The 25913-nt window shown below is 45.9% G+C and overlaps 1 protein-coding gene across 1 annotated transcript in view; it reads left to right on the top strand.

Annotated features, from left to right (window-relative positions):
• Positions 1-22328: 22328 nt before the first annotated feature.
• LOC122940300 (phosphatidylcholine transfer protein) overlaps positions 22329-25913 on the top strand; it is a 32282-nt gene continuing 28697 nt past the window's right edge. Inside the window, exon 1 of the mRNA XM_044296903.1 lies at positions 22329-22479. Coding sequence (XP_044152838.1) covers positions 22351-22479 — 129 coding nt within the window. The 5' untranslated portion in view covers positions 22329-22350. The remainder of the gene's footprint in view (positions 22480-25913) is intronic.

A 25913-nucleotide genomic window follows, 5' to 3' on the forward strand; every position in this document is an offset into this window, starting at 1 on the left:
ACACAAACATTTTTTTGTACCCGTGTTCGTTCCGTTTTTTATTGGGGGGGAGCCTGTATGCGGAGCAATTCACTTCTATGGGGCTGCAAAAATTGAAATTATTTTGTGTGCGTTCTGTGTCCATATGTCCATTCCGCCAAAAAATAAAACATGTCCTATTATTGTCCACATTATGGACAAGGATAGGACTATTATAGGCCGGTATCTGTGTTCTGCGGATCCCCAATTTGCGGACTACTACACAACAATGGTCGTGTGAATTAGCCCTCAAGGACACATACGAATTCACTCCTGGTTTTGGCTTCCAAAACTGAATCAGGAAACCTGACTTGAGTGGCTGGACCCTTAGGGTACGACCACGTGGAGCGGGCAATACCGCACAGCCATTAACAATAAAGACTGTGCGACCTTCATTAGGTAAATAACAGGCTGCGGCAGCCTAAATGGCCGCACGGTTCACATGACTGCGTCAAGTGGTCGTACCCTAAAAGAGAAAAAAATAAGCACCGAAAACCCTCTTTAGGGTCCATCCACATGGGACATAAATTCTGCATAAAAAAGCTTCAACAAATCCGTGGAGAAATCTAAATGCAGATTTTTGCAGATTATCGTGTGGATTTGCTGGGGATGAAAACTGGCATGCTGATGTTTTAAACCCCGCACCATTTCTGCGTGGATTTTTTCTGTAGGGTTTGGATGAGATTTGGTAAAATCTCCTCCAGTGTGCCGCTACTGTACCTTTACCGAATCTCAACTACATGCTGCGGAAAAAATCCATGCATGGGTTTTAAATCTGCATCACGTCACTTTACAGTACATTTTCGATTTCTATTGCGAACTTCAACCTTTGAAATCTACAGAAGATCAGCAGCAAAAACGAAAGCGAATCTGCATGTTGCTCGCGAGGATTTTGCTGCGTATTTGTTACTGTTCTTGCTGAGGGTTGGCTGCAAAACTGCTGAAGTTTTGACCTACCTTGAAGGCCGTCTTGACTTGGCAAACTGCTCATGCTGAACAAGTAGTGGTTGATCAGAGCCAGCCTCTGAAATCCGGTCTTTTTTTTTTTTTAACCGGTTTCTCATTTGTCTGATTTTGGTGCATACTCGAAGTGTGTTTTATGTTCTCGAACATACTTTAGTGCTTTCCCGTTGACTTCCGTGGGATGTGCATCGTAAAATGTCCACAAGCAAGTGACACACGTACTTCACGTCCGCAGCCGTGTGAGCTATGGTGTGCATTTCCCATTGAAAACAATGGAAATATAATTGCCAATGATTTAGCAGCGTATTGCCATGCATAAAACAGGTGTCACTCCAGATTGAGATGTGTATTCTGCCGTGTGGCCTTGCTATGATGACGAGCAGGAAAGTTACTATAATACAGACACGAGGCTGCAAGGAATTATCGCCATAGAAATAATACAGAATTGACTTCAGACGAGAAGCCATTATACGGTATATTACATAGTGATCTCATGCGCTATAATCCACACACGTCCCCGTGCATCCTACATACAGGATTATGTCAGCAAGGTTACTGTACGACTCCCTGTAGTATCTCAGCTCGTCATCAGCCTCCCTGCTAATCCCTTCTCTTTCCTTTCACTCTTTTTATTAACTTGCTAAATCCTCTCTCCAGGAAAGCATTCAGGCCACTTCCGTCTGTGCTTCCTTAATGACGTCTGACCGAGCCTCTCCTGCCCGTCCAGCGGTGGGAAAAGGTCTCTTCCAAAAATACAAGATCTGTCAGAAACAATGGCCCTGCAGACAAGTGAAACATTGTTTAAGGCCTCTTTCACACCAGCGTGACGCATGCGTTCAGTGAAACTCGCACCATTTTGCAGGCAAGTTCAGTCAGTTTTGTCTGCGATTGCGTTCAGTGGTTCAGTTTTTTCCGCGTTTTGATGCGTTTTTTACGTGCGTGATAAAAAAACTGAAGGTTTACAAACAACATCTCTTAGCAACTATCAGTGAAAAACGCATTGCATTTGCACTTGTTTCCGGATGCAATGCGTTTTTCACGCAGCCCCTTCCACTTCTATGGGGCCAGGGCTGTGTGAAAAATGCAGAATATAGAACATGCTGCGCCTTTCATGCAACGCAGAAGTGATGCTTGAAAAAAATGCTCATGTACACAGACCTATTGAAATAAATGGGCCAGGATTCAGTGCGGGTGCTATGCGTTCACGTCACGCATTGCACCCGCACGGAACGCTCGCTCGTGTGAAAGGGGACTAACAGGTGTTTAAAGTACTGTAGTTTGTGGTGTTATCGGTGTAACGGTATATCATTTATAAAGCTAGGTTCACAATCATGGTTGGAGTCAATGAAGGACATTAATTAAAAGGGTTGTCCCATGAAAAAAAATATTCTACAATTTTCAAACCAGCACCTGGATCTGAATACTTTTGTAATTGCATGTAATTAAACATTTTGCATAGCCACTGAGTTATTCAATAAAATGTATCTGTATAGCGCCACCTGCTGTTTCTTTTTCTTATTTCATTGACCTGCTCACTGAGATGGCTGCACATGCTCCGTTTCATCCTTCAACTGCCTCCTGAGCTGTGATAGGGAGAGCATGGACACGCCCCCTGAGCTGTGATAGGGAGAGCTGAGACACGCCCCCTGAGCTGCAGCAGAAAAGACACTCCCCTTGAGCTGTCAGCTTGATATAAATCTAGCAGAGCAATGAATGAGGAGATCTCTGGAACCATGTATGGTGCAGGGCTGGTTCTAGCTTTGTTATAAAGAGACTGTCATGCACTATATGATGCCTGATTTTAATTTTTTACATTAATCACGGGATAACCCCTTTGAGCTTTTTATGCCACTATTGTGCCATAAAAAAGCCGCAGATTATGGTGCATGCCATGTGTGCACAATAATTTGCGACTTTTTGAGCTTCTCGCTTTTTTCTGAAGTGGCTGAAAAGGGTGCGAGGCTTAGCTCCATATTTACTATAACTTTCACTAGAAAGTAGCGGACGTTATAGCTGAAGTCTACGCCAGCCTGTAGCTGGGATTTTAATATGGAAGACCTATCCTCAGGTAAACAATGAAGGGAAGGCTACGCTGGCACAGTACATGGCCTTTCTTTTCAACCAGCTGATCGGCAGGGGTGTAAGACCCCCGCCGATCTGATATTGATGACCTATCCTGAGGATAGGTCATCAATATTAAAATCCCAGAAAACCCCTTTAAGAGGCATCTACCTCTTAATAAAGGCGCCAATGCAGGGAGATCAAGACTGGTGCATGGATGCACCAGTCTTGATATATCTCCCTCTATGTTCTACCCTATACACTAGAGAATCTCCCACCATAAACATCTAACATCCTTATCAATAGCCAGATGTTGGATGGGTACAGTACGCTGTATTTCTTTGACTCAATGGTACTGTAAGGTGTAGCGTTTTCAGTACAGCAGTATATCCCCCCCTTCTCAAAAAAAACACCTTTTCTAATGAATGGCAGTGGCAGACATATGCAAATTTTCAAACGTGAGCTTGAATGGCCTTGTTTCCCAGAACTTAAAGGGAACCTGTCACCTAAAAAACGCATATAAAACCGCCAGCAGTACCTTATAGTAGCCCCCAGTCTGTTAATAATCATATGCTTGATCGGTTAGTCTGATGCTCCGTAGGTTCAAAAAATGATGTTTTAAGCGCCATCAGCGCTGTCTTGCCGGTCAGCTTGAAGTCAAGTGGGCAGCGGCTTACTTGCTTCAAGTCAAGGAAAGCCCGCCCCCTAACCGTCCCCTCTCTTGTTAGATTGACAGCCTGCAGCGCGTCCAGGATCGCATAAATCTCGCGCATGTGCGGTGTGCTCCTTGGTAAGGTGCGATCTAGTCTACGGCTGTCGCTGTTAGCCGGGTTCCAGCGGAGCACTGAGACTTATGCGATCCCGGCCGTGCTGCAGGCTGAGTGTCAATCCAGCCGTAGACTAGATCGCACCTTACCAAGGAGCACACCGCACATGCGCGAGATTTATGCGATCCTGCCCGCACTGCAGGCTGTCAATCTAACAAGAGAGGGGACGGTTAGGGGGCGGGCTTACCTTGACTTGAAGCAAGGAAGCCGCTGCAACCTTGACTTCAAGCTGACCGGCAAGATAGCTCTGATGGCGCTTAAAACATCATTTTTTGAACCTACGGAGCATCAGACTAACCGATCAAGCATATGATTATTAACAGACTGGGGGCTACTATAAGGTACTGCTGGCGGTTTTATATGCGTTTTTAGGTGACAGGTTCCCTTTAAAGGATTTATCCCATGATTAATGTAAAAAAAATAAAACCAGACATCATATAGTATATGCCAACCTCTTTCTAACAAAGACTGAACCAGCCCTGGACCTCACATGGATCCAGAGATCTCCCCATTCATTGCTCCAATTGTTCTACTAGATTTATTTCAGGCTGACAACTCAGATGGTGTGTTTTAATGGAGTGTATCCATTCTGCTGCATTTATCTCCCTATCACAGCTCGGGGGGGGGTGTCCTTTCACAGAGGGTATAGCTCTGTCCCTGTAACAGTCACAGCTTCTAAAGGAAGATCTGGCTGGTAGCAGTTACTGTATTTATCGCCCCATAAGGCGCATTTTTCCCCACTAAAAGTGGGGGGTGAATACTAATGAGCGCTTCCATTCAGGAAGCGCTCATTCGTACCGGAGGACCGGAAGCCGGAAAGCGGTCCTCGGCTGTTGGCTGTGCAGTGGCTGCGCACAGCTTGAGGGCGCTCTGTGACCTCACGCTGTGCACGCCAGTTCACAGCACAGCCGACAGCAGGAGGAAGAAGAGTGTACTGGAGTAGAGGAGCGGCGCCGTCCGGGAGCAGTAGAGGTAAGTGTTTTTTTTGTTTTATGTTCTGTGACTGATGAGAGGCAACGGGGGCTGAAACATGGCAATGGAGATTGATATGGGGGCTGAAATATGGCCATGGGGGCTAATATAAAGGCTGAAATATGTCAATGGGGCCTGATAATGAGGGATAAAATATCCCAATGGGGCTGAAAAATGGCAACGAGGGCTGAAATATGGCTATGGGGGCTAATATAAAGGCTGAAATATGTCAATGGGGCCTGATAATGAGGGATAAAATATCCCAATGGGGCTGAAAAATGGCAACGAGGGCTGAAATATGGCTATGGGGGCTAATATAAAGGCTGAAATATGTCAATGGGGCCTGATAATGAGGGATAAACTATCCCAATGGGGCTGAAATATGACCATGGGGGATAAAATATGGCCATAGGGGCTGAAATATGGCAATGGGGGCTAAAATATGGCAATGGGGGCTATTATGGGGGCTGAAATATGGCAATGGGGGCTATTATGGGTGGTGAAATATGGAAATAGGGGCTGATGAGAGGCATATGTAGGCTGATATGGTGCCTGAGGTGAGGCATGGGTGCTGATATGGGGGCTCATTCACATTGGGGTCTGAGCTTAGGTCTGATTGGCAGTCTAATCTGAGGTCTTATTGGGGTCTTATTAACATTGGGGTTCTAATTGGGGCTGTCATCTGAGGTCTGATTAACATTGGGGTCTGACTGGTGGTGTGACCTGAGGTCTAACGAAAAATATTTTTTTTCTTATTGTCCTCTAAAACCTATGTGCGTCTTATGGGGCAAAAAATACCTTTGCCCTATCAATAAGGCAAGAGACTTGGAGGGCGGGCAAAGGAAGAGGCTGGGGAGGAGTAAAGTAAAAATAAGGCAGAGCAGCCTGGGCACCTACACACTGAACGCCGCCCCTGGGCTCCTACACACTGAACTCCGCCCCTGAGCACTTGCGAGGGCTCATTTGCAAATGAATTAAACTCCGTTTTTCCTGCTGGTGCAAGTCTAAAGAAAAGAACAAAGGTACCATTACAATCCTGTGTAGGTGTGCTACAGAGCCATGTTAGCACTGTATATGGCCATATGGAGGTGACAGACTCCCTTTAAATCCAGGTGTCGGCATCAAAAATTTAGAATGTTTTTTGTGGGACAACCTTTTCAACATTTAATGAGTTTTTGGTCTTAAATGACTTTTAATTGACAGTAAAGTATTAAATGTTGGGATCCCTAATAGTTATATCTTTGTTAAATAAAATCTTTCTTAGGCTACTTTCACATCTGTGGTAAGGGTATCCGGCAGGCTGTTCTGGCAGAGGAACAGCCTGTCGGAGTTCACTGTATCCCATATAGCCAGATACTGATATTCACTGCTGGAGTCCATTAAATATGATGGAATCCATCAGGGATCTGGCCGGTTTCCAGCACGCACTAATTTATGTCCAGCCGAAACCCGGCAGGAATGCCAGAAAGCGGCCAGATCTCCGGATCCTATTATATTTAATGGGATCCAATGGTGAATGGCCAGAACAGCTTGTCGGATACCTTTACCACAGATGTGAAACTAGCTTTACCTAATATGTCCTGTAAATAGATCTCTGGGAGATGTTCACACTTTGAGGGTCATTTACTATGCTTACACGCCTAACTTGGGCGTATTTCAGGTGTAAATGGCAGCACAATGGTTACCCCCCCCCCCCCCCCCCTGCTCACGCCAGGTCTAAAATTGTGGGCGTGGCTTGGGCAGGGAAGCCAGCAGGCCCATTTCATTCATCATTTTCTATGCCTGTTTTAGATGTAGAATATGGTATAAATGTGAGACGGGAAAGAAGCTGTCTTACATTTAGAGCTGGCACTGGAAGCACCAAAGTTATGTAGAGGCCAACACCTCTCCACCGCCAGCACAGGGCCTTTATTAAGACTGGCGTCTAAAACGCTGATCTTAATAAATGTGGGGTATTCCCATCTCAGACAATGGGGGCATATCGCTAGGATATGCCACATTATCTGATAGGTGCAGGTCCTACCTAAGGGACCCGCACCTACACCGAGAACGGAGCCCTGAAAGTGGTGGAGGGTGCACTGCGCATGAGCAGCCATCCTCCATTCATTTCTATGGGTCCGCCAAAAATAGCCGAGCACTGGCTCGTCTATTTCCGCCAGGCCCATAGAAATGAATGGGAGCGGTGCCCAGAAAAGTACGGTGTACTCCCTTTCACTTCTATGGGAAGAGCGCTTGGTGGTGGCCGTCCTCCCTGGTGGAGTTCTCCGGCCACCACCTTCCCCGCTCTGTTCTCAATAAAGGTGTGGGTCAAAGCGATGGGAACCATCAGACAATGAGGACATATCCTAGTTATATGGCCCCATCCTCTCAGATGGGAATACCCCTTTGAGAAGCCCAATCTAGACTTCAAAACAGAAGACAGAAGCTGTTCTACACAGTTTCTATCTCCTCTTGGTCCTAAGCTGTCTCAATCACTGCAGACTCGGGACCTGGGATATTCACCATCAATAAATGGTTGGCAGTCGTTAAAGTATTATAAGAGGAAAGAGAATTAGAATTTTACAAGTCTTATTTTCAATGTTCTAATATTTAAAATACTAGTACCTTGCCTCAGTTCAGTACAGCACTGTTCCTGCGCAATACAATGGTAAAGCCAGCAAATTAGTCATGTTTAAAGGGCTTTTCAGAGAGTATGATATTAATGACCTATCCTTAGTATAAAGCCTCATTCACTCGTCAGTGTTCCACGGACATGTGCTATACGTGTTCTCCTCGGACAGCACACGTCCCCATTCATTTTAATGTGTATTCAGACATCAGTGTTTTACAGTGGGTCCGTGTTTTTAGTATGGATGCATGCTCTATTTTGGACGTGTTCACACCTATTGTAGTCTATGGGCCTGTGAAAACCACAGAAGCAACACGGATGCCATCCGTGTTGCATCTGTGTTTCATGGATCATTAGGAAGAGATGCTTTGAAAATTATTTTTAAGCTGTGCAGGGTCAGTAAAACACGGATGCACACAGACAGCAAAAAACGGACACACGGACATCTTCACAGAGGCATCACTGACCAACTTCTCACGGATTTGAGCACAGATGTGTGAATGAGGCTTAAGTCTTTAATATCAGATTGGGGGGGGTCTGACTGCCACCACCCCCACTGATCAGCTGTTTAACATAAGCCCACCAGAGTATCGTGGCCTCCTCACAGTTTACTTAGCGCAGGGCCGTAAATTGTATTTTGTCAGAACCGAAGCCGAGTTCGGTTTCAAGTTTTAAAGTGTTTTTTCCACTTTAAAAATCAACTACCGAAGTTATTTATAAGCTCGACTTCGCGAATAACTAACTTTGGCTCAATAGACCCCATACATTTTAATACTGTACAAAGATGGATCTCCGTATAGTATTAATCCGAAGTTTTGAACGAAGCGACTTCGGATGCAACATCCGAAGTTCGCTTCGCTCATCTCCATTCATGACCTATCCTGTGGACAAACTCCCGGAAAAAAACTTTAATATGAAGTGAGTAGGGATAGACATATTGTCAGTCACGTGCCTCCTACAGCTGGAGACTATGGAGGAGATTTATTAAGCCAGTCTTAAATTGAAGTCGGTCGGAGCAAGAAACTCATGCCTCTTAGAACTTTTGGCAAACCTTGGGTTTTCCCAAAGATAGAAAATGAATTCTACCCTTGTCATGCAAATATTACATTACCATTTAAAAAGAAGGAAAAAGAAGTAGATCCGATGGAGATCATGCAGGAAAATGGGTGTTGTAGTGTCTCCAATCCGGCTAAAGTCAAGTCTGGTTTAACTTTAGTTCAGGGGTTGCTGTTATCTATATGTCTGATTATTAAGACTCATTTCCTTAAGGAAGCATTTAAGCATCCTCCCAAGTAACTATTACATAACCCGAGCTGCCACAAGAGATGTACTTCCTCCACAGTACAGATGCTTTATTAACCCTGTGTAGCCCACAGCCATGAACCAACTAGATTTTAGCCCTCTACCAGTTGCAAATCAGCTTTTCTAAACCATTTTATAACGTGGATTTTTCAGGTGCACAATGCATATTTGTCCTGCAGGGACAATTATTTATTTTTTTACTTGTAAAAAATTGTAAAAAAAAATAAATATATTAAATAAATCACAATTTTGATCATGGCAACCTATAGGTAATATCATAGCAGGAGTGTAAGGATTTACACAGGGAGTCCTCTCCTTCTCTAAAACACCTTAAGTTTTACAATGCTGCCAATGTCCTGTGCTTACAGGCGTTGGCTTCCTGCAGGGGCGTAGCTATAAATGACTGGGCCCCATAGCAAAAAAAATTATGGGCCCCCCTCCTAGATCTCCGACGTCCCACCCCTTCCAGAGCTCCCACCCAAACACCCTTCCAGTACCTCCCACCCCAACATCCCCACACTCCTCCAAGACCTCCCACCCCCACACCCATCCTAAATCTCCCACCGCCAGTCCCCAGATATAATGGTCCAGACATCAAGTGTCCTGCTCCCCCCCACAATTTAATGGTTTAGACCTTGGAGATCCTGCGGCTCCCCCCTCAATAAATTGGTCCAGACCTCCAGGGTCCTGCTCCCCCTTAAATATAATGGTCCAGACCTCCAGGTCCTGCTCCCCCTTCTCCTTAAATGTACTGGTCCAGACCTCCAGTGTCCTGCTCCCCCCTTCTCCTTAAATGTACTGGTCCAGACCTCCAGGGTCCTGCTCCCCCCTCCTCCCTAGATGTAATGTTCCAGGACTCCAGAGTAAATTTTACCAGTCCCAGAGTCAGCCAGCTCTCACCTCACAGCCACTTGAACATCTGCATGCCCACACTCCAGCAGCGCTGCCAGGCACAGCAGCACGCAGCTTTGCTGTACGCTCCGCCTCTTCCACTTCCGGCCAGTAGGACTGCCGCCCAGACTGGGAGCGGAATCACTCCCTCTCCTCACTGCAGGTACGCCTCTCTGCCTCCGGCCGCCCCCTATCGCACTGCCCACAGCCTACAGGCCCTGCTGATAGCGCTTTCTCTGTCTGTCCTGGAGGGTCCTGCTCCCCCCTTCTCCTTAAATGTACTGGTCCAGACCACCAGGGTGCTGCTCCCCCCTCCTCCCCAGATATAATGGTCCAGGACTCCAGAGTAAGTTTTACCAGTCCCAGAGTCAGCCAGCCCTTACCTCACAGCCACTTGAACGTCTGCGCGCCCACACTCCAGCAGCGCTGCTAGGCCCAGCAGCACGCAGCTTCGCTGTACGCTCCGCCTCCTCCACTTCCGGCCAGTTGGACTGCCGCCCAGACTGGGAGCGGGACTGGGAGCGGGACCAAAAAAAAATAATCCTCAGCAGGCAGCCCAGGCCCCCAGTGTCGTAGGGCCCCATAGCCATTGCTATGGCTGCTATGGTGATCCCTACGCCCATGGCTTCCTGTGTGTCAATTACGGATTAGATTCATTGTACCTCTGTCTTCAGTACTGCTAGGGTTAGTCTTCTTCTGGTCTGTGAGCAGCTGTATCAAATTGCTAATCAGCTGCTCCTAAGTATATCTGGCTATTTCCTTCAGTCTTTGCCTATGCAATGGTCTCTACAGAATTTGCTATGTCTCTCTAGTGAGAACCTGTGAAAGAGCTATTATCCATTTTTCTGTCTGATTCCTGACCTGTGCCTGTTCACTGTGCTGATCATGTGCCACTTGCCCTGTCCTCGACACAAACTCTACCAGCCATGAGCTCTTTCTGTTTCCTGACTACATGTATTGCCTGCTTCCTCAGTGCCATAGGCTGGTGTCTCATGGCTCGGCTCTATTCCAAAAGGTAGCAGCCTGGTGGCTCCCTAGCAGTGAAATCCAGATTCCCGTATAAAGGATAAAGAGTGAATACCAAAGGACTGCCGGGATAACCCCCTTTGGTCTAACTGTAGCCCAAAGTCAAACTGGTTGGTTGGCACAGTGGTTTCATATTTACTGCCTGCAACAGTTTGCACAGGCTATGGATCCCGCTGACCTACCTGAGATGACCATACCCAAAGTATGGATTGTCCAGGACACCCCTGGACAATCTGTAACCATTGCAATTCTGGAACCATTAAAATGGTTTTCTGAGATTTTGATACTGATGACCTTTCCTCGGGTTAGGTCATTAGTACCTGTTCGTTGGGGGGCCAACACCTGGTACCACGGCTGACCAGCTATTTGAGAAGGCACCAGCTCTCCTGTGAGTGCTGTGGCCTTCTCGCAGCTTACCAAGCACAGTGCTATACATTGATATTGTATTCAGCCCCAAAGAAGTTAATGGGGCTGAGTGGAATACCAAGCACAGCCGCTATACACTGTACGGCACTGTGCTTGGTAAGCTGCAAGAAGGCCACGGTGGCCACAGGAGCGGCTGTTCCTTCTCAAACAGCCGATCGTCAGGGGTCCCAGGTGTCGGACCCTCACCGACCTGATACTGATGACCTATCCTGAGGATAGGTCATCAGTATCGAGATCTCGGAAAACCACTTTAAGGGGTGGAAAGCACCACACACTGGGCTATCATTGAGTTCAGTATGCTTCTAAGTTCCCCGTGGTGGTAGCAGAATTATAATGGCGTTGTGGAGGATTTGGCGCTGTGTAACCAAAATTAAGAGCTCAAGCTGCTAAAATAATAGGTGAAGAAGTATAAAATAATATCAGTACAGAAGTGTCCACTTAAAGGACATATGCCTACAAGGAACAGCACACATTATTCCTTTTTGGAAAGGTTGCATTTCATTAGTTGAGACTTTGGTCCACAGAAGTCTTCACTGGTTGTTTAAGCTGAAGGATATTTCCAGGATCATTTCTATCTTGCCCCATTTATGGTCCCTTCTGGATTTCGTCAATGATGCAGTCATCATCTGTCTGCATTTCCTTGCCTTTCATGTAGAGCCATATAAAACAAAACTAAACAGTGGGGCACAGCCTTTCTTCAAACATTTCTACAAAGCACATCTGCAATCAGTTGAGAAAGTTCAGCCATCCTCCCTCTAAAAGTGTCCTGATGCAGCTTAATCATGTAATGAAGATAAGATAACTCCACATTATAATAATAATTCCACAAAAATTATAATAAAAAGGAAAATAAATGCATTGTGAAAATACCTTTAAAAAGAAATAATAATAATAATAATAATAATTAAAAAAATAAAATAAAAATCTTAAATTGAACCCCTTAGTGACCTGTTTTGGGCCTTACTGACCAAGCGTTTTTCTTCCTTTTTTCATTGTCACATTCCAAGAGCTATAACTTTTTTATTTTTCCGTCTATATAGCTTTATGAGGGCTTGTTTTTGTGGGACAAGTTGTAGTTTTTAATGGAGCCACTTTGGGGTACACATAACTTTCTGATTAACTTTTATGAACTTTTTCTGGTAGGGAGATGGGAAATACAGTAATACTGCCACTGCGTTTTTACGTTATAAATTATATAGCGTTCATTTTTCGGTATACCGTAAATAACATAATAGCTTTATTCTCTAGGTCAGTATGATTACAGTGATACTAAACACATAGTTTTTTTTTATATTTTACTACTTTTTTTTTTAAAATAAAACCCCTTTTTTGCATTGCCGCTTCCCAAGACCCATAATTTTTTTATTTTTCTTTCTATAGAGTTGTGTGAGGGCTTGATTTTTGCGGGACGACCTGTGTTTTTCATTGGTATCATTTTGGAGTAAATGTCACTTATTGATCACTTGTTATTATGTTTTTTCGGTGGCAACTAAGAATAAATGAGCAATTCTGTCTTTTTTACGGCTCTTCACCATAGGTGATAATTTACATGATATTTATGTAGCCCGGGTCGTTACGGATGCGGCAATGCCAATATGGGAAAGATTTTTGGGGAAATTTTTATCACTAGGACTATAACAGACAGCTTTTTGATTGGTTTTAAAATACAATACATTATATGTATAGTGCATTGCATTTTAATGGTAATGCTATTCTAACATTGAAATTACTGAAGGCTGGTCTGGGGCCTACATCAGACCCCAGGAAGCCTTCACACACATTGGCACCCCATGATCACATTTGCGGGGTGGCGATCAGAGACAGAGGGAGTCTGCTCCCTCTGTCAGCAGTTTACATGCGGTGGGCGCCATTGCCCGCGGCATGCAAGGCTACTTTCACACTCGCGTTTGGTGCGGATCCGTCTTGTATCTGCACAGACGTATCCGCACCAATAATGCAAATGCTTGTATCCGTTCATAAGGAATCCGTTTGCATTAGTCATTCAAAAAAAAGTCTGTCAAAAGGGACCCGTTAAAAGTCATTGGGGGACGGATCCGTTTTCAATTGCACCATATTGTGTCAGTGAAAAACGGATCCGTCCTAATTGATTTACATTGTAAGTCAAGACGGATCCGTTTGGCTCCGCATAGTCAGACGGTCACCAAAACGCTGCAAGCTGCGTTTTAGTGACAGTCTAAAAAAACGCAACAGAGCCAAACTGATGCATTCTGAACGGATCCTTATTCATTCAGAATGCATTGGGGCTAAACTGATCCGTTTTGGGCCGCTTATGAGAGCCCTGAAACGGATCTCACAAGCGGACCCAGAAACGCCAGTGTAAAAATAGCCTAAAATGTTAAACAGCCCGGATCGGCACTCCTAAGTTAGGCTACTTTCACACTAGCGTTTTGGCTTTCCATTTCTGAGATCCGTTCAGGGCTCTTAGATGTGGTCCAAAATGGATCAATTTTGCCCTAATGCATTCTGAATGGAAAAGGATCCGCTCAGAATGCATCAGTTTGCCTCCATTCAGTCTCCATTCCGCTCTGGAGACGGACACACTATATCTATAGTGCATTGCATTTTAATGGCAATGCTAGTCCAACATTGAAATTACTGAAGGCTGGTCTGGGGCCTATATCAGACCCCAGGAAGCCTTCACACACATTGGCACCCCGCAATCACATTTGCGAGGGGGCCAATCGGAGACAGAGGGAGCCTGCTCCCTCTGTCAGCAGTTTACATACGGCGGGCGCCATTGCCCGCGGCATGTAAGGCTACTTTCACACTTGCGTTTGCCTGCAGCATTTTTCTGCCCGTCATGTGGTGCAGAGCAAGACAGATCCGTTCTGACACACAATGTAAGTCAATAGGGACGGATCCGTTTTTTCGGACACAATAGAAAACGGATCCGTCCCCAATTGACTTTCAGTGGTGTTCAAGACCTTCATGGCTATAGAAGACATTATACAACCGGATCCGTTCATGACGGATGCATGCGGTTGTATTATTGTAATGAAAGCGTTTTTGCAGATCCTTGACGGATTTGCAAAAAACGCTAATGTGAAAGTAGCCCTACTTAGGCAGCGTCCCACATATGTGTGTAAATAGGACACTTTAAGCATCTTAATGTATATACATGTGTTTATTTGCATTTTATGGAATTTATTATCTGGCTGGCACTTTCATTTACATCCATTCGCCCCTAGGTGGTGCTGGCACCATATAATATATATAGTAAGGGGGGGGGTGTCTAGCTGAGAGGAGAATGTAGAGAGAGAAATGAGTTAGTTGGAGTTGAAGTTGGAGTGTGAAAGGAGAGAAGAAAGTTCATGGAGGAGAGAGACAGGCTAAAGTCACCATGTAGCTGTGTTCCTTTCCTCTGGGCCCTGATCAAGCCTGGAGAAGACAACCACAGCAACCAAGCACCAGACAGTGAGTCTATACACCAAGATGCAGAGAGACTAGTGAGGGTAACAGCTAACTATAGCTTATGGACCTCATCAGCACAAGTGACCAGGAGTAGCTTTCCGAGTACCTGGACACGTAATGTGCTGAATTGTCTTTATCACTAACTAAACCTTCTGGGTAGTAGTGAAAACCAAAAACCTTTCTAAAAGAGTTTCCTGCCAAAGAATGAAGCAGATGTGTTTGCCTGCCGTGAAGGGAACGCCCTTATAGGATAACTCCTAAATAAATAGTTAATAGCATCTTTAGTGCCAGAGTGCTGTAAAAAGTGAACTTAGGATTACCACCATGATCCTTGCCTGTAGAGTATCAGCATTAGAAGAATCCCTCAATTGACAACTGCCACTACCTTATAATAGGATGACCAGTGAACTTATTATTATTTGTGCTATACAAAACACTTTCCATTGACTGAGCTGTAGCAACTGTCCAGAGACTATTGATTCTTCAGTAAATTTTCAACTGGTTTACAACAACCGACTCCTCGTTCTTACTACTACTCTTAACATTTGCACCTATCGGTGCTGGCGTCACGAACAGAGGGGCCCAGCCGCAAAAGCACCTAACACCAATTACCATCAAGGGCACCTCAACTTCCATCTGGCTGGTGTTCCCTGCAAATGAGAGTGCCCCGGAGGACTACGTGCTGTCTTCCCATCCACTGTACACCAGCCCAGGGAGGCATCTGCTAACCATGAGTACATGAACTATTGCACCCATCGGCCCACCGTGAGCCTCACTTGTTTTTCCCTGTGGTTTGGTATGCTACACTTATATGAGCATTTTACACAAAATAGAAGCCACATAGGGAGGTGAGACAACCCTTTTAACTCCCAGAAAACCACATTAGTGACAAATAAATATCCTTAAAGAGGTTCTCCGCTAATAATGCCATTTTACCAAAAGATAGCAGCCTGCCCCACTAAGGATTCATACTTAGATGCTTTCCACCAGGGGCAGATTGGCCATAGACCTTACAGGGAAATTTCCCGGTGGGCCGAATGCCTAGGGGGCCGGCCAGTGGAAGTTTTTGGGGATGTATTTTGTGCTGATGGCAGCAGTATTTTGTGATGGACTGTGGCTATTTGGCTCTGTTGGAGTGGTATAATGTGCCACAATATGGTATTGTTGATCCTGCCTTCCATCAATTTGGACCCAACTACAAAACAGGGCCACTTTTAGTATTTTTTCCAGGGCCGCTTTAAGTTCCCAGTTCACCCCTGCTCTCCACTACTCCGGTCCCCCATTCTGCCACAGGTTTCTCCACCTTCCAGTTCCCGCAGTATTTTCCTCCGGAGGGGCATGCGGTTAAATGGTAACAAGCAGCATGTCACCCCTGAAGCCAGTCATTGGTGGCAGTGGAGCATGTGCCCATGCCCAGGCAGAAGAAATCAGTGGAGGGAAGCAGGTAAGTATGAATCCTTAGCTTAGTGGGGCAGGCTGTTGGCCCTTGGTAAAATGGCATTATTACCGGGAAACCCCTTTAAAGGTGGGTATCCTTCAAAAAGCAGAATTACATGATAGGGGATAAATGTATGATTGTTGGGACCCTTGCCCACTAAAATGGGTTTTCTAATCTCTGCGGGACTGACGGATGCATCACCAACACTCCATTCAAATGTCTCTAGAACAGGAGCTCCGAATCCCTGTTCTAGTGATCAGTGGAGGTCCTTGTGATGATACAATTGTCACCTATCATTCCTTTATCTAAACTGGCCAATTACATCATGTAACTAATGACATAACTAATAAAGAAAACCCTTCCCATAATTATATTCTATAACGTAATACTGTACAGGCACTGTCAAATGAATATAAGCCAAAAAAATAAGATTCCAAGAGCCGTATCTCTGGGGTCAATGACTACTTGAGTCCTACCTCTGCCAAGTAGACATGGGCAGCATTTATTCACTTGGAGGACATTATTTCCAAAGCATGTTCTATGATATTTAAGACATGATCAAGGTTAACCCCATGCTGGCCAGCAGGCATGTTTACCAGCTGAAATATGTCTAAAAATATGTTCAAAGGGCAATGGACTTCCTGTGGTTTACAAGAGTCAATGAGCTTTATTTAACCTAATAGACATGCTTCTGTCCTTACATCACTCCTGTTCCAGGTCAACTCTTAAGTGTCCCTGTCATTCACGTCAGTAAAATCATTAGACAGAGCGTGCTCATTTCTAATATAAGTAACACTGTTCACAAGCAGAAGATTGTGCCCCAAAGACATATGGCCAGCTAAGTACTTGCCAGGTGAGGTTATCCCCAAGCACTCATATTCACCAACCCTTACAAATTTATGATGTTATGCAGTGTTTTAATAAATTCTTGAAAAAAATGTTACTGTGACTTTAAGTCCAGGAACCCCCACCCCTGTGTCCCCCTGGAATTTTAGTAGGAGCTGGTGAACCTTCAATAGTGTCATCATTCCTGACTTGGATGGTGACACTGAGAATGGCGTTCCTGGACCTTCATCCAACAGGAGAAGGAGGTATCAAAAGAGCCATTTATGAGAGTCCTTCATTTGACTTGACCACCAATAACTACAGGTAGGGTAAAGGTGGTTCTGCAGTACTCCAGACCTGCTCGTATCTAAAAATGTTATGTAATGTTGGTGTAATGTTATGTACACCAACAGGTAAGGCAGTGGTTGGCATCAGCAAATGGGACTAACCTTCCCATTCTTCCTCCTCTTGGTAGGAGTGGACTGGTCCCACTTCCTGCCAGGAGAGGACAGACCTAGCTGGGCTAGTGAAAAAGCACTAACATCTGCTCCTGCTCGGAGGGTCACAGAATCAGCTCAACTGTGAGGAACAGTGCTCCAGGGAGGCTGAAGGTGCAAGGCTGTGGATATTTTTCGAAATTATGGTGCTATGGTCAGTGGGGTGACCAGCAACTAAACCTTCACTAGATGCTGCTGCAGGTGAGGGAGAACACATTAAGACACCCGTCAGATCAGGCAAAGCCAGAAGCCTGTAATTATCAAGTGGACACCTACAACCACAATTGACAGTAGGAAAATAAGAGAGAGAGAGAGAGAAGGACTACCATAGAGTGTTATCATCTGCCACCATACATCATTACTTGGGTACAGAGACATTGCACCTTGTACAGATGACAGCTGGAAGTACTGTAACTCATCCTTTGCACTCAGTAAAGAAAAACGTTTTTTTTGTTCCTCTCCATATTCACAGCACCGAACCGTGTGGTGTCCCATAAGTGTCTGATTAGTTGGGGTCCAACTGCTGGGAACTCCATCAATCATGAGAATGTCTTTCTTCCATTTAACTGAGGAATAGAGGCCCGCATTCTAGTGTTCGGCCAAGACGCTATTGCCCTTATTAGGCTACTTTCACACTAGCGTTCAGGGCTCGGCTTGTGAGCTCCGTTTGAAGGCTCTCACAAGCGGCCCCGAACGCATCCGTACGGCCCCAATGCATTCTGGATGCGGATCCGCTCAGAATGCCTCAGTCTGGCACCGTTTGGCCTCCGCTCCGTTTAAACGGATCCGTCCAGACTTACAATGTAAGTGAATGGGGACGGATCCGTTTGAAGTTGACACAATATGGCTCAATTTCAAACGGAACCGTCCCCGGTTGACTTTCAATGTAAAGTCTGGACGGATCCGTCTGACTAACTTTCACTTCGAATTTTTTCTGAAATATAATGCAGACGGATCCGTTCTGAACGGATCCCATCGTCTGCATTATAGGAGTGGATCCGTCTGTGCAGACACCAGACGGATCCGCTCCGAATGCAAGTGTGAAAGTAGCCTTAACAAGATGTCAGAAGATTCATTTCACGTCGCAATATGAGAGTGTATAGTACAAGCAATCACACATCGCAGGTTCAATTCCCTTTGATATTAAAAAAAAAAAAAAAAAAAAAAAAAAAATGGCATGGAAGTGCTAAAACCCATATGCAGTTGTGCACTTGTGGGTTTGAGCACCTCCTGCCTGTTTAATACCACGCCATTCTTTTCAGTTTGTATATATAGAGATGCCTGGAGGTGTATAAACTCCAATATAAATGAGTCTGCTTTCCATCTACAGGCTACATTTAGGTGCACCTGCGAGGCCTGGGCCATATCAGCCAGTCTTGAGTGGGACTCGCAGACTCCTCCGTCCTCCCATTGCTGGCATGGCTACATGCTGGAGGTAACTGGTGAGCTGTTTGTGAGTCGGCCTCACGCTCCTGTAATTTGCCCACTGGCCCCTGGTATTTCCCATACGGTTCAGGTAGGAGAGTGTTAGGTCCCGAGCTACTTTAGAAACCTTGGCGCGGTGCTCAGGCTCAGACCTGTCCTCCACAGTAGGATATGCTGGCTAATCTCTCAATTTTACATCAGTATGAGGGTTTAGTAAGACCGCAGAGTGCACCTGTCTTTGCTAATACTATTATATTCTGTAAAAAAAATAAAAATTTTAGAAAAACCCCCCAAAAAACTAACTAACCCATTTATTATTATAATTATAATAATAATAAAAAAAACATTAGTGTCAATCGACCAATCCAAAAATGTCGGAAATTTTATGTTCGCGCATGTTATCGCGCAGTGTGAACTTCCAATGCCAGAATAACTATTTGGTGGCCACCCCATAACAAAGTGTAATAAAAAACGATTGAAAAGTCATACGTGTCGGTACCAAGACTATTTACATTTAGTACAAGACTACTGACATGTGCACATTTAACATTAAAATATAACTTTTATTAGTTTTTTTTTAAACAATTAGTGATAACTTATTCCTATCTAACCTACTATTTAAAACTATCTACTAGACTCTCTGGTGTGCTGTTTAAGTTTACTTGCTATGCTTTTGTTATGATAGCCTGGTAGCGGTGCGCTTGCTCCAGTAGCTATCTATTATTTATTTCGGCATCTACCTACTATCACACTTTTAAGAGGTCTGAAGTAGCTTAAAACCCTATACACTGCCCCCCGACATGTTTCGCCATATACATGGCGTCTTCAGGGGATGGGGTTGTCTACAATATGATTTAGGTGGCGAGGTCTATTTATTTCCTCCTGTTTGGTGACGCAATGGGCACTGACTAGTTATTTCGTTCCTTATTGGCTTGTTTCGAGTAACAGTTCGCTCAATTTGTTGCTTTTTACCTTGGATACTCCTTTGTGATGACGTCCCTATTATCGCGGTATGGTCAAAAATCTTGCGCATGTCACTGCACTTAGATATGTTTTCAGGTGCCGATCGATATTTGCTTCAAATATTGGCGAACATCTGTACTTTCATTTAGATAATGTCACGGAAGGTGTACAGGAAACAAGACAATGCAAAATGGATATATGACTCACTGGATCCAAAACTAAGGAACAAGAGGGAGACCCCTGCATAAGACCTGAGACTTTCCCTGGCTGCTCAGCCTATGCGAACACCCCAATGGTGGATGATCGCATATCCTCGTACCTCAACTATATAACCCCTGAACACCCTACAATAGTGAGGGGACACGACCACCGGCTCCCTACACTAGACACGGAGGGAGTCAGGGTCACCTGGGATCCAGCAAACATAAAATCACAAATGAATGTACAACACTTATCTTGTAGAAGACTGGGAAATAGGATCAGCATGCACACACACTCCAGGAAGCTGTATAAACCGCACACTAATGCATTATGGGGAGGAATTAAAGGGATGCAATCAGTCCAACTACAAGACAGCTGTGAGAGGCTAACGAGATGAGGAACTGAAAACCAAAACAAAGAAAGCTCAAGGAGGAGGTTCTGAAAGGCTCCTGTCAGAGCTTCTCAGATGTCTGGTTGTGACAGATATAGTCAAAGGATGCTTGCGATCTTATTCACTTGATTTTTATTCGGATGATTTTTCTAATATACGATGACTTTCTTCTCGCAGTATGCGCCTAATCTTGCGCATGTCTCTACACTTTGACTGAGAGGAAGCCAGTATATACCAAGACCATAGCTCACACAAATCCCGTGACGGAAAAGTAAAACACTTACGACGACAAAAAATGTAACAAAACTGTATAAATGGGATAATTACAGATCCACAGAATAAGGGTCCATTCACACGTCCACAAAATGGGTCCACATCCGTTCCGCAATTTTGCGGAACAGGTGCGGACCCATTCATTTTCAATGGGGCCGGAATGTGCTGTCCGCATCCGCACTTCCAGATCCGCAAAAAAAATAGAACGTGTCCTATTCTTGTCCGCAATTGCGGACAAGAAAAGGCATTTTCTACGAGAGTGGCGGTGATGTGCAGTCCGCAAAATGCAGAACGCACATTGCTGGTGTCTGTGTTTTGCGGATCCACAAAACACATACGGACGTGTGAATGGACCCTAAAAGGAAAATCACAGTCGTCTGGTGCAGTACAACACCATTGACTATCACTACAAAAATTGTTGCGCAATTTTTCACCCTTTTTTGTTGCTTGATTTGCTGTTACACGTCACGTGTCGCTAGCGTTGAGCAAAGCGAACTAAATGAACTGGAATTTGATCCGAATTTCAGGGAAAATTCGCAGAATCTTCTTGTGCTTAGATTTTTACCTGAATGGCGATAAAAATAAAAAATAAATCATACTCGCCTCATCCATTTGAGCGCGAAGAGCCGGGCGCCGCCATCTTAAATGAAGATCCCGCGCGCTGTGATGTATGGCGTCACCACGCCGGGCGATCACGGGTCACCCTTGATTTCATGCTGGATCTACAATCATGATGGCGGCGGTCGGATTTTTGCGATCAAATGGATGAGGTACGTAATATTTTATTCATTTTTTAAATCTTACACTGTGTTATTAATGTCACAGGCCGCGGTCAGCGATGAACGCAGCATGTGATGGGTACAATGACGGGGAGTGGCGCAATCATCGCTCCCCATCATTGCGCCCACTACTTTTAAAGAAATGCACTTCGTGATGAAGAATTTTTTTGAATCTCTTACATGTCACCATGTAACCCTAGCCTTAGGCCTCATGCACACGGCCGTTGTTTTGGTCCGCATTCTACCAGTATTTGCGGCTCGGACTGGACCCATTCACTTCAATAGGGCCACAAAAGATGCGGACAGCTCACCGTGTGCTGTCCGCATCCGTTGCTCCGTTCCGTGGTCCGCAAAAAAAATATAACCTGCTCTATTCTTGTCCGTTTTGCGAACAAGAATAGGCAGCCATATCAATGGCTGTCCGCGCCGTTCCGCATATTGCGGAACCATTCATTTCAATGGGGCCGCAAAAAAAGCGCATTCCGTTTCCGTATGTCCATTCCGCAAAAAAAAAAAAAAAAAAAATAGAACATGTCCTTTTATTGTCCACATTACGGACAAGGATAGGACTGTTCTATTAGGGGCCGACCCTTCCGTTCTGCAAAATACGGACATCATTGTTTTTTTTGGCGTACAGCAAAATACATACGGTCGTGTGCATGAGCTTGAATGCCCAAAATAGACAGGTTATTAAGAAAAAATTAAAACCATCAAAATTGGATTGTTCCTTAACCCCTTAAGGATTAGCACTCTACTGGCCAAACTGAAACTTAACATTAAAGCCCTCCTATACAGTAAAAAGAAAATTAATAAGAAAACACCCTTAAAAGATATGGCGAATTGCTCCTTCTGTCAGTATACACACGTTGTATGGACTATTGGACTCACTCAGCACAGCAGCAAAACACGGAAGTGGTCGCCGTCCCCTGATTGGCCAACTTTTACATCGGCGAGCCACGCCATTGGCTGCGGCGCGGTTCGAACGGTGACGTCACCGGCGACCTGTCAATTCCCGTCTCTGTGGCAGGGATCATGGAGCTCGGGTTCACGGAGGAGCAGTTTCAGGAGGCCTGGAGGGAGCTGGATGAGCGGGCGCTGCCCGCCGGGTGGGAGCTGTTCACGGAGAGCATGGGCATTCAGATATACCGGCTGTACGACCAGGTATTCACACACATCGGTATAAACGCAGCGATAACGCTGATGAGTGAATAGTGTGCGTTACAGGACGTTTACCATCATGACCATAGAGCCATTCTGCTCTGCTTTCTATGGTGTGGGACTTTTGGATATTGCAGATGGGCTTAACAAAGTAACTCCGGGGCCCCCATTACAAAACAGGGGCCCCTCTACTTCATGGAATACGGAAAGTTTCAAATCCGGAACAAGGAGTATTCCTATCTCGGACTGTGATGACATATCGCTGGGATCGCCATGAATGTCATATAGGTGCGAGACCTGCGCCTCTCTCCAGAACGGGGCCCCCGAAGTGAAGGAGAGCGTATTGCGCATGCGCGGCCGCTCTCTGTTCACTTCGGGGACCCATTTCCATGACATATTGCTAGGATATACCATCAATGTCTTAGGCAACTTTCACACTTGCGTTATTTTCCGTTGTCTCCGTACCGGAAATCAACGTTTCCGTTTAGTCCGCTGCAAGCTGCGGTTTTGTGTCCAGTCATAGAAACGGACCAAAACGGATCTGTCACTAAAAACGATGTAAGTCAATGGTGTCGGATCTGGTTCTTTAGGAGCCTTTGATCCATCACCCATTGACTTTCAATGTATTTAGTGATGGATCCGGTTTATTGCGTTTTGATTTCACACAATCGCGTCCTAATGGAACAGATGCATCCTGATGTGCAAAATCAAAACGGATCAGTTTAATTCCGGTATTGGGATCCTCTGCCGGCTGTGACTGGTGGGCCGTGATTGGATGGTGACTAGGCCGTGACTGGTGGGCCGTGACTGGTGGACCGGTAATGTACAATCAACCTATTACCATTTACAGCTCCGGTTCATAGTAACCCAATTCAACTAGACAGACTTGTCACTCACGCCAATTATACAGCCATTATATTGGGACATTGCAATTCCAGCGGCATCAGAGTGCGGTATATATATATTTTTTAACTGTATTTTAAGAGATGTTTTATATGTAATATTGCAGCGTGTTTATAATTTCAAGCCTATACAATTTATGTGGATACCAATTCACTGTGTGTTTGCCTAATATTGAGTGACCCCCTTTCCAAATTTTATATCCGCGGACCGTGACTGGTGAGCTTTGACTGGGCTGTGACTGGTGGGCTGTGTCTGGAGGGCTGTGACTGGATGGTGACTGGTGGGCTGTGTCTGGAGGGCTGTGACTGGATGGTGACTGGTGGTCCGTGGCTGGGCTGTGACTGGATGGTGACTGGTGGGCTGTGACTGGATGGTGACTGGTGGGCTGTGACTGGATGGTGACTGGTGGGCTGTGACTGGATGGTGACTGGTGGGCTGTGACTGGATGGTGACTGGTGGGCTGTGACTGGATGGTGACTGGTGGGCTGTGACTGGATGGTGACTGGAGGGCTGTGACTGGATGGTGACTGGAGGGCTGTGACTGGATGGTGACTGGAGGGCTGTGACTGGATGGTGACTGGAGGGCTGTGACTGGATGGTGACTGGAGGGCTGTGACTGGATGGTGACTGGAGGGCTGTGACTGGATGGTGACTGGAGGGCTGTGACTGGATGGTGACTGGAGGGCCGTGACTGGATGGTGACTGGAGGGCCGTGACTGGATGGTGACTGGAGGGCCGTGACTGGATGGTGACTGGAGGGCCGTGACTGGATGGTGACTGGAGGGCCGTGACTGGATGGTGACTGGAGGGCTGTGACTGGATGGTGACTGGCGGGCTGTGACTGGATGGTGACTGGAGGGCCGTGACTGGAGGGTCGTGACTGGATGGTGACTGGAGGGCCGTGACTGGGCTGTGTCTGGAGGGCTGTGACTGGATGGTGACTGGTGAGCCGTGACTGGGCTGTGTCTGGAGGGCTGTGACTGGATGGTGACTGGTGGGCCGTGACTGGGCTGTGACTGGATGGTGACTGGTGGGCTGTGACTGGAGGGCTGTGACTGGTGGACTGTGACTGGTGGAATGTGATTGGTGGTCTGTGACTGGATGGTGACTTGTGGACCGTGAATGGTGGAATGTAACTGGGCTGTAACTGGTGGAATGTAACTGGATGGTAACTGGGCTGTAACTGGTGGAATGTAACTGGATGGTAACTGGGCTGTAACTGGTGGAATGTAACTGGATGGTGACTGGGCTGTGACTGGTGGAATGTAACTGGATGGTGACTGGGCTGTGACTGGTGGAATGTAACTGGATGGTGACTGGGCTGTGATTGGTGGAATGTGACTGGATAGTGACTGGTGGGCTCCATTTTCATGACATATTGCTAGAATATACCATCAATGTCTTAGGCTACTTTCACACTTGCGCTGTTTTCCGTTGTCTCCATACCGGAAATAAAAGTTTTGGTTTAGTCCGCTGCAAGCTGCGGTTTTGTGTCCAGTCATAAAAACAGACCGAACCGGATCTGTCACTAAAAACGATGTAAGTCAATGGTGACGGATCTGGTTCTTTAGGAGCCTAAAAAAAACCAGTTTATTGCGTTTTGATTTCACACAACCGCGTCCCAATGGAACAGATGCATCCTAAAGTGCAAAATCTAAACGGATCAGTTTAATTCCGGTTTTGGGATCCTCTGCCGGCTCTGACTGGTGTGCTGTGACTGGTGGAATGTGACTGGATGGTGACTGGTGGGCTGTGACTGGATGGTGACTGGTGGACCGTGACTGGTGGAATGTGACTGTGTCGTGACTGGTGGGCTGTGACTGGTGGGCTGTGACTGGTGGGCTGTGACTGGTGAGCTGTGACTGGTGGACAGTGACTGGTGGACAGTGACTGGTGGACAGTGACTGGTGGACCGTGACTGGTGGACCGTGACTGGTGGACCGTGACTGGTGAGCTGTGACTGGTGGAATGTGACTGTGTCGTGACTGGTGGGCTGTGACTGATGGGCTATGACTGGTGGAATGTGACTGGGCCGTGAGTGGTGGAATGTGACTGGATGGTGACTGGGCTGTGACTGGTGGACCGTGACTGGAATGTGACTGGTGGAACGTAACTGGTGAGCTGTGACTGGTGGAACGTTACTGGATGGTGACTGGTGGTCTGTGACTGGTGGAACGTTACTGGATGGTGACTGGTGGGCTGTAATTTGTGGAATGTCACTGGATGGTGACTGGTGGGCCGTGAATGGTGGAATGTGACTGGTGGGCTGTGACTGGATGGTGACTGGTGGGCCGTGAATGGTGGTCTGTGACTGGTGGTCTGTGACTGGATAGTGACTGGTGGGCTTTAACTTGTGGAATGTGACTGGATGGTGACTGGTGGGCCGTGACTGGATGGTGACTGGGCTGTGACTGGTGGACCGTGACTGGACAGTGTTTCTGACTTTTCCGCTATTTTCCAGAGTTTTTACTACCAAATCACAGCTGTAAAATAGCCGCGTGACAACAAGTTGTAGACAAGTCGCGCAGATGTTG

Source organism: Bufo gargarizans, chromosome 6 (assembly GCF_014858855.1).
Source record: "Bufo gargarizans isolate SCDJY-AF-19 chromosome 6, ASM1485885v1, whole genome shotgun sequence".
NCBI lineage: Eukaryota > Metazoa > Chordata > Amphibia > Anura > Bufonidae > Bufo > Bufo gargarizans.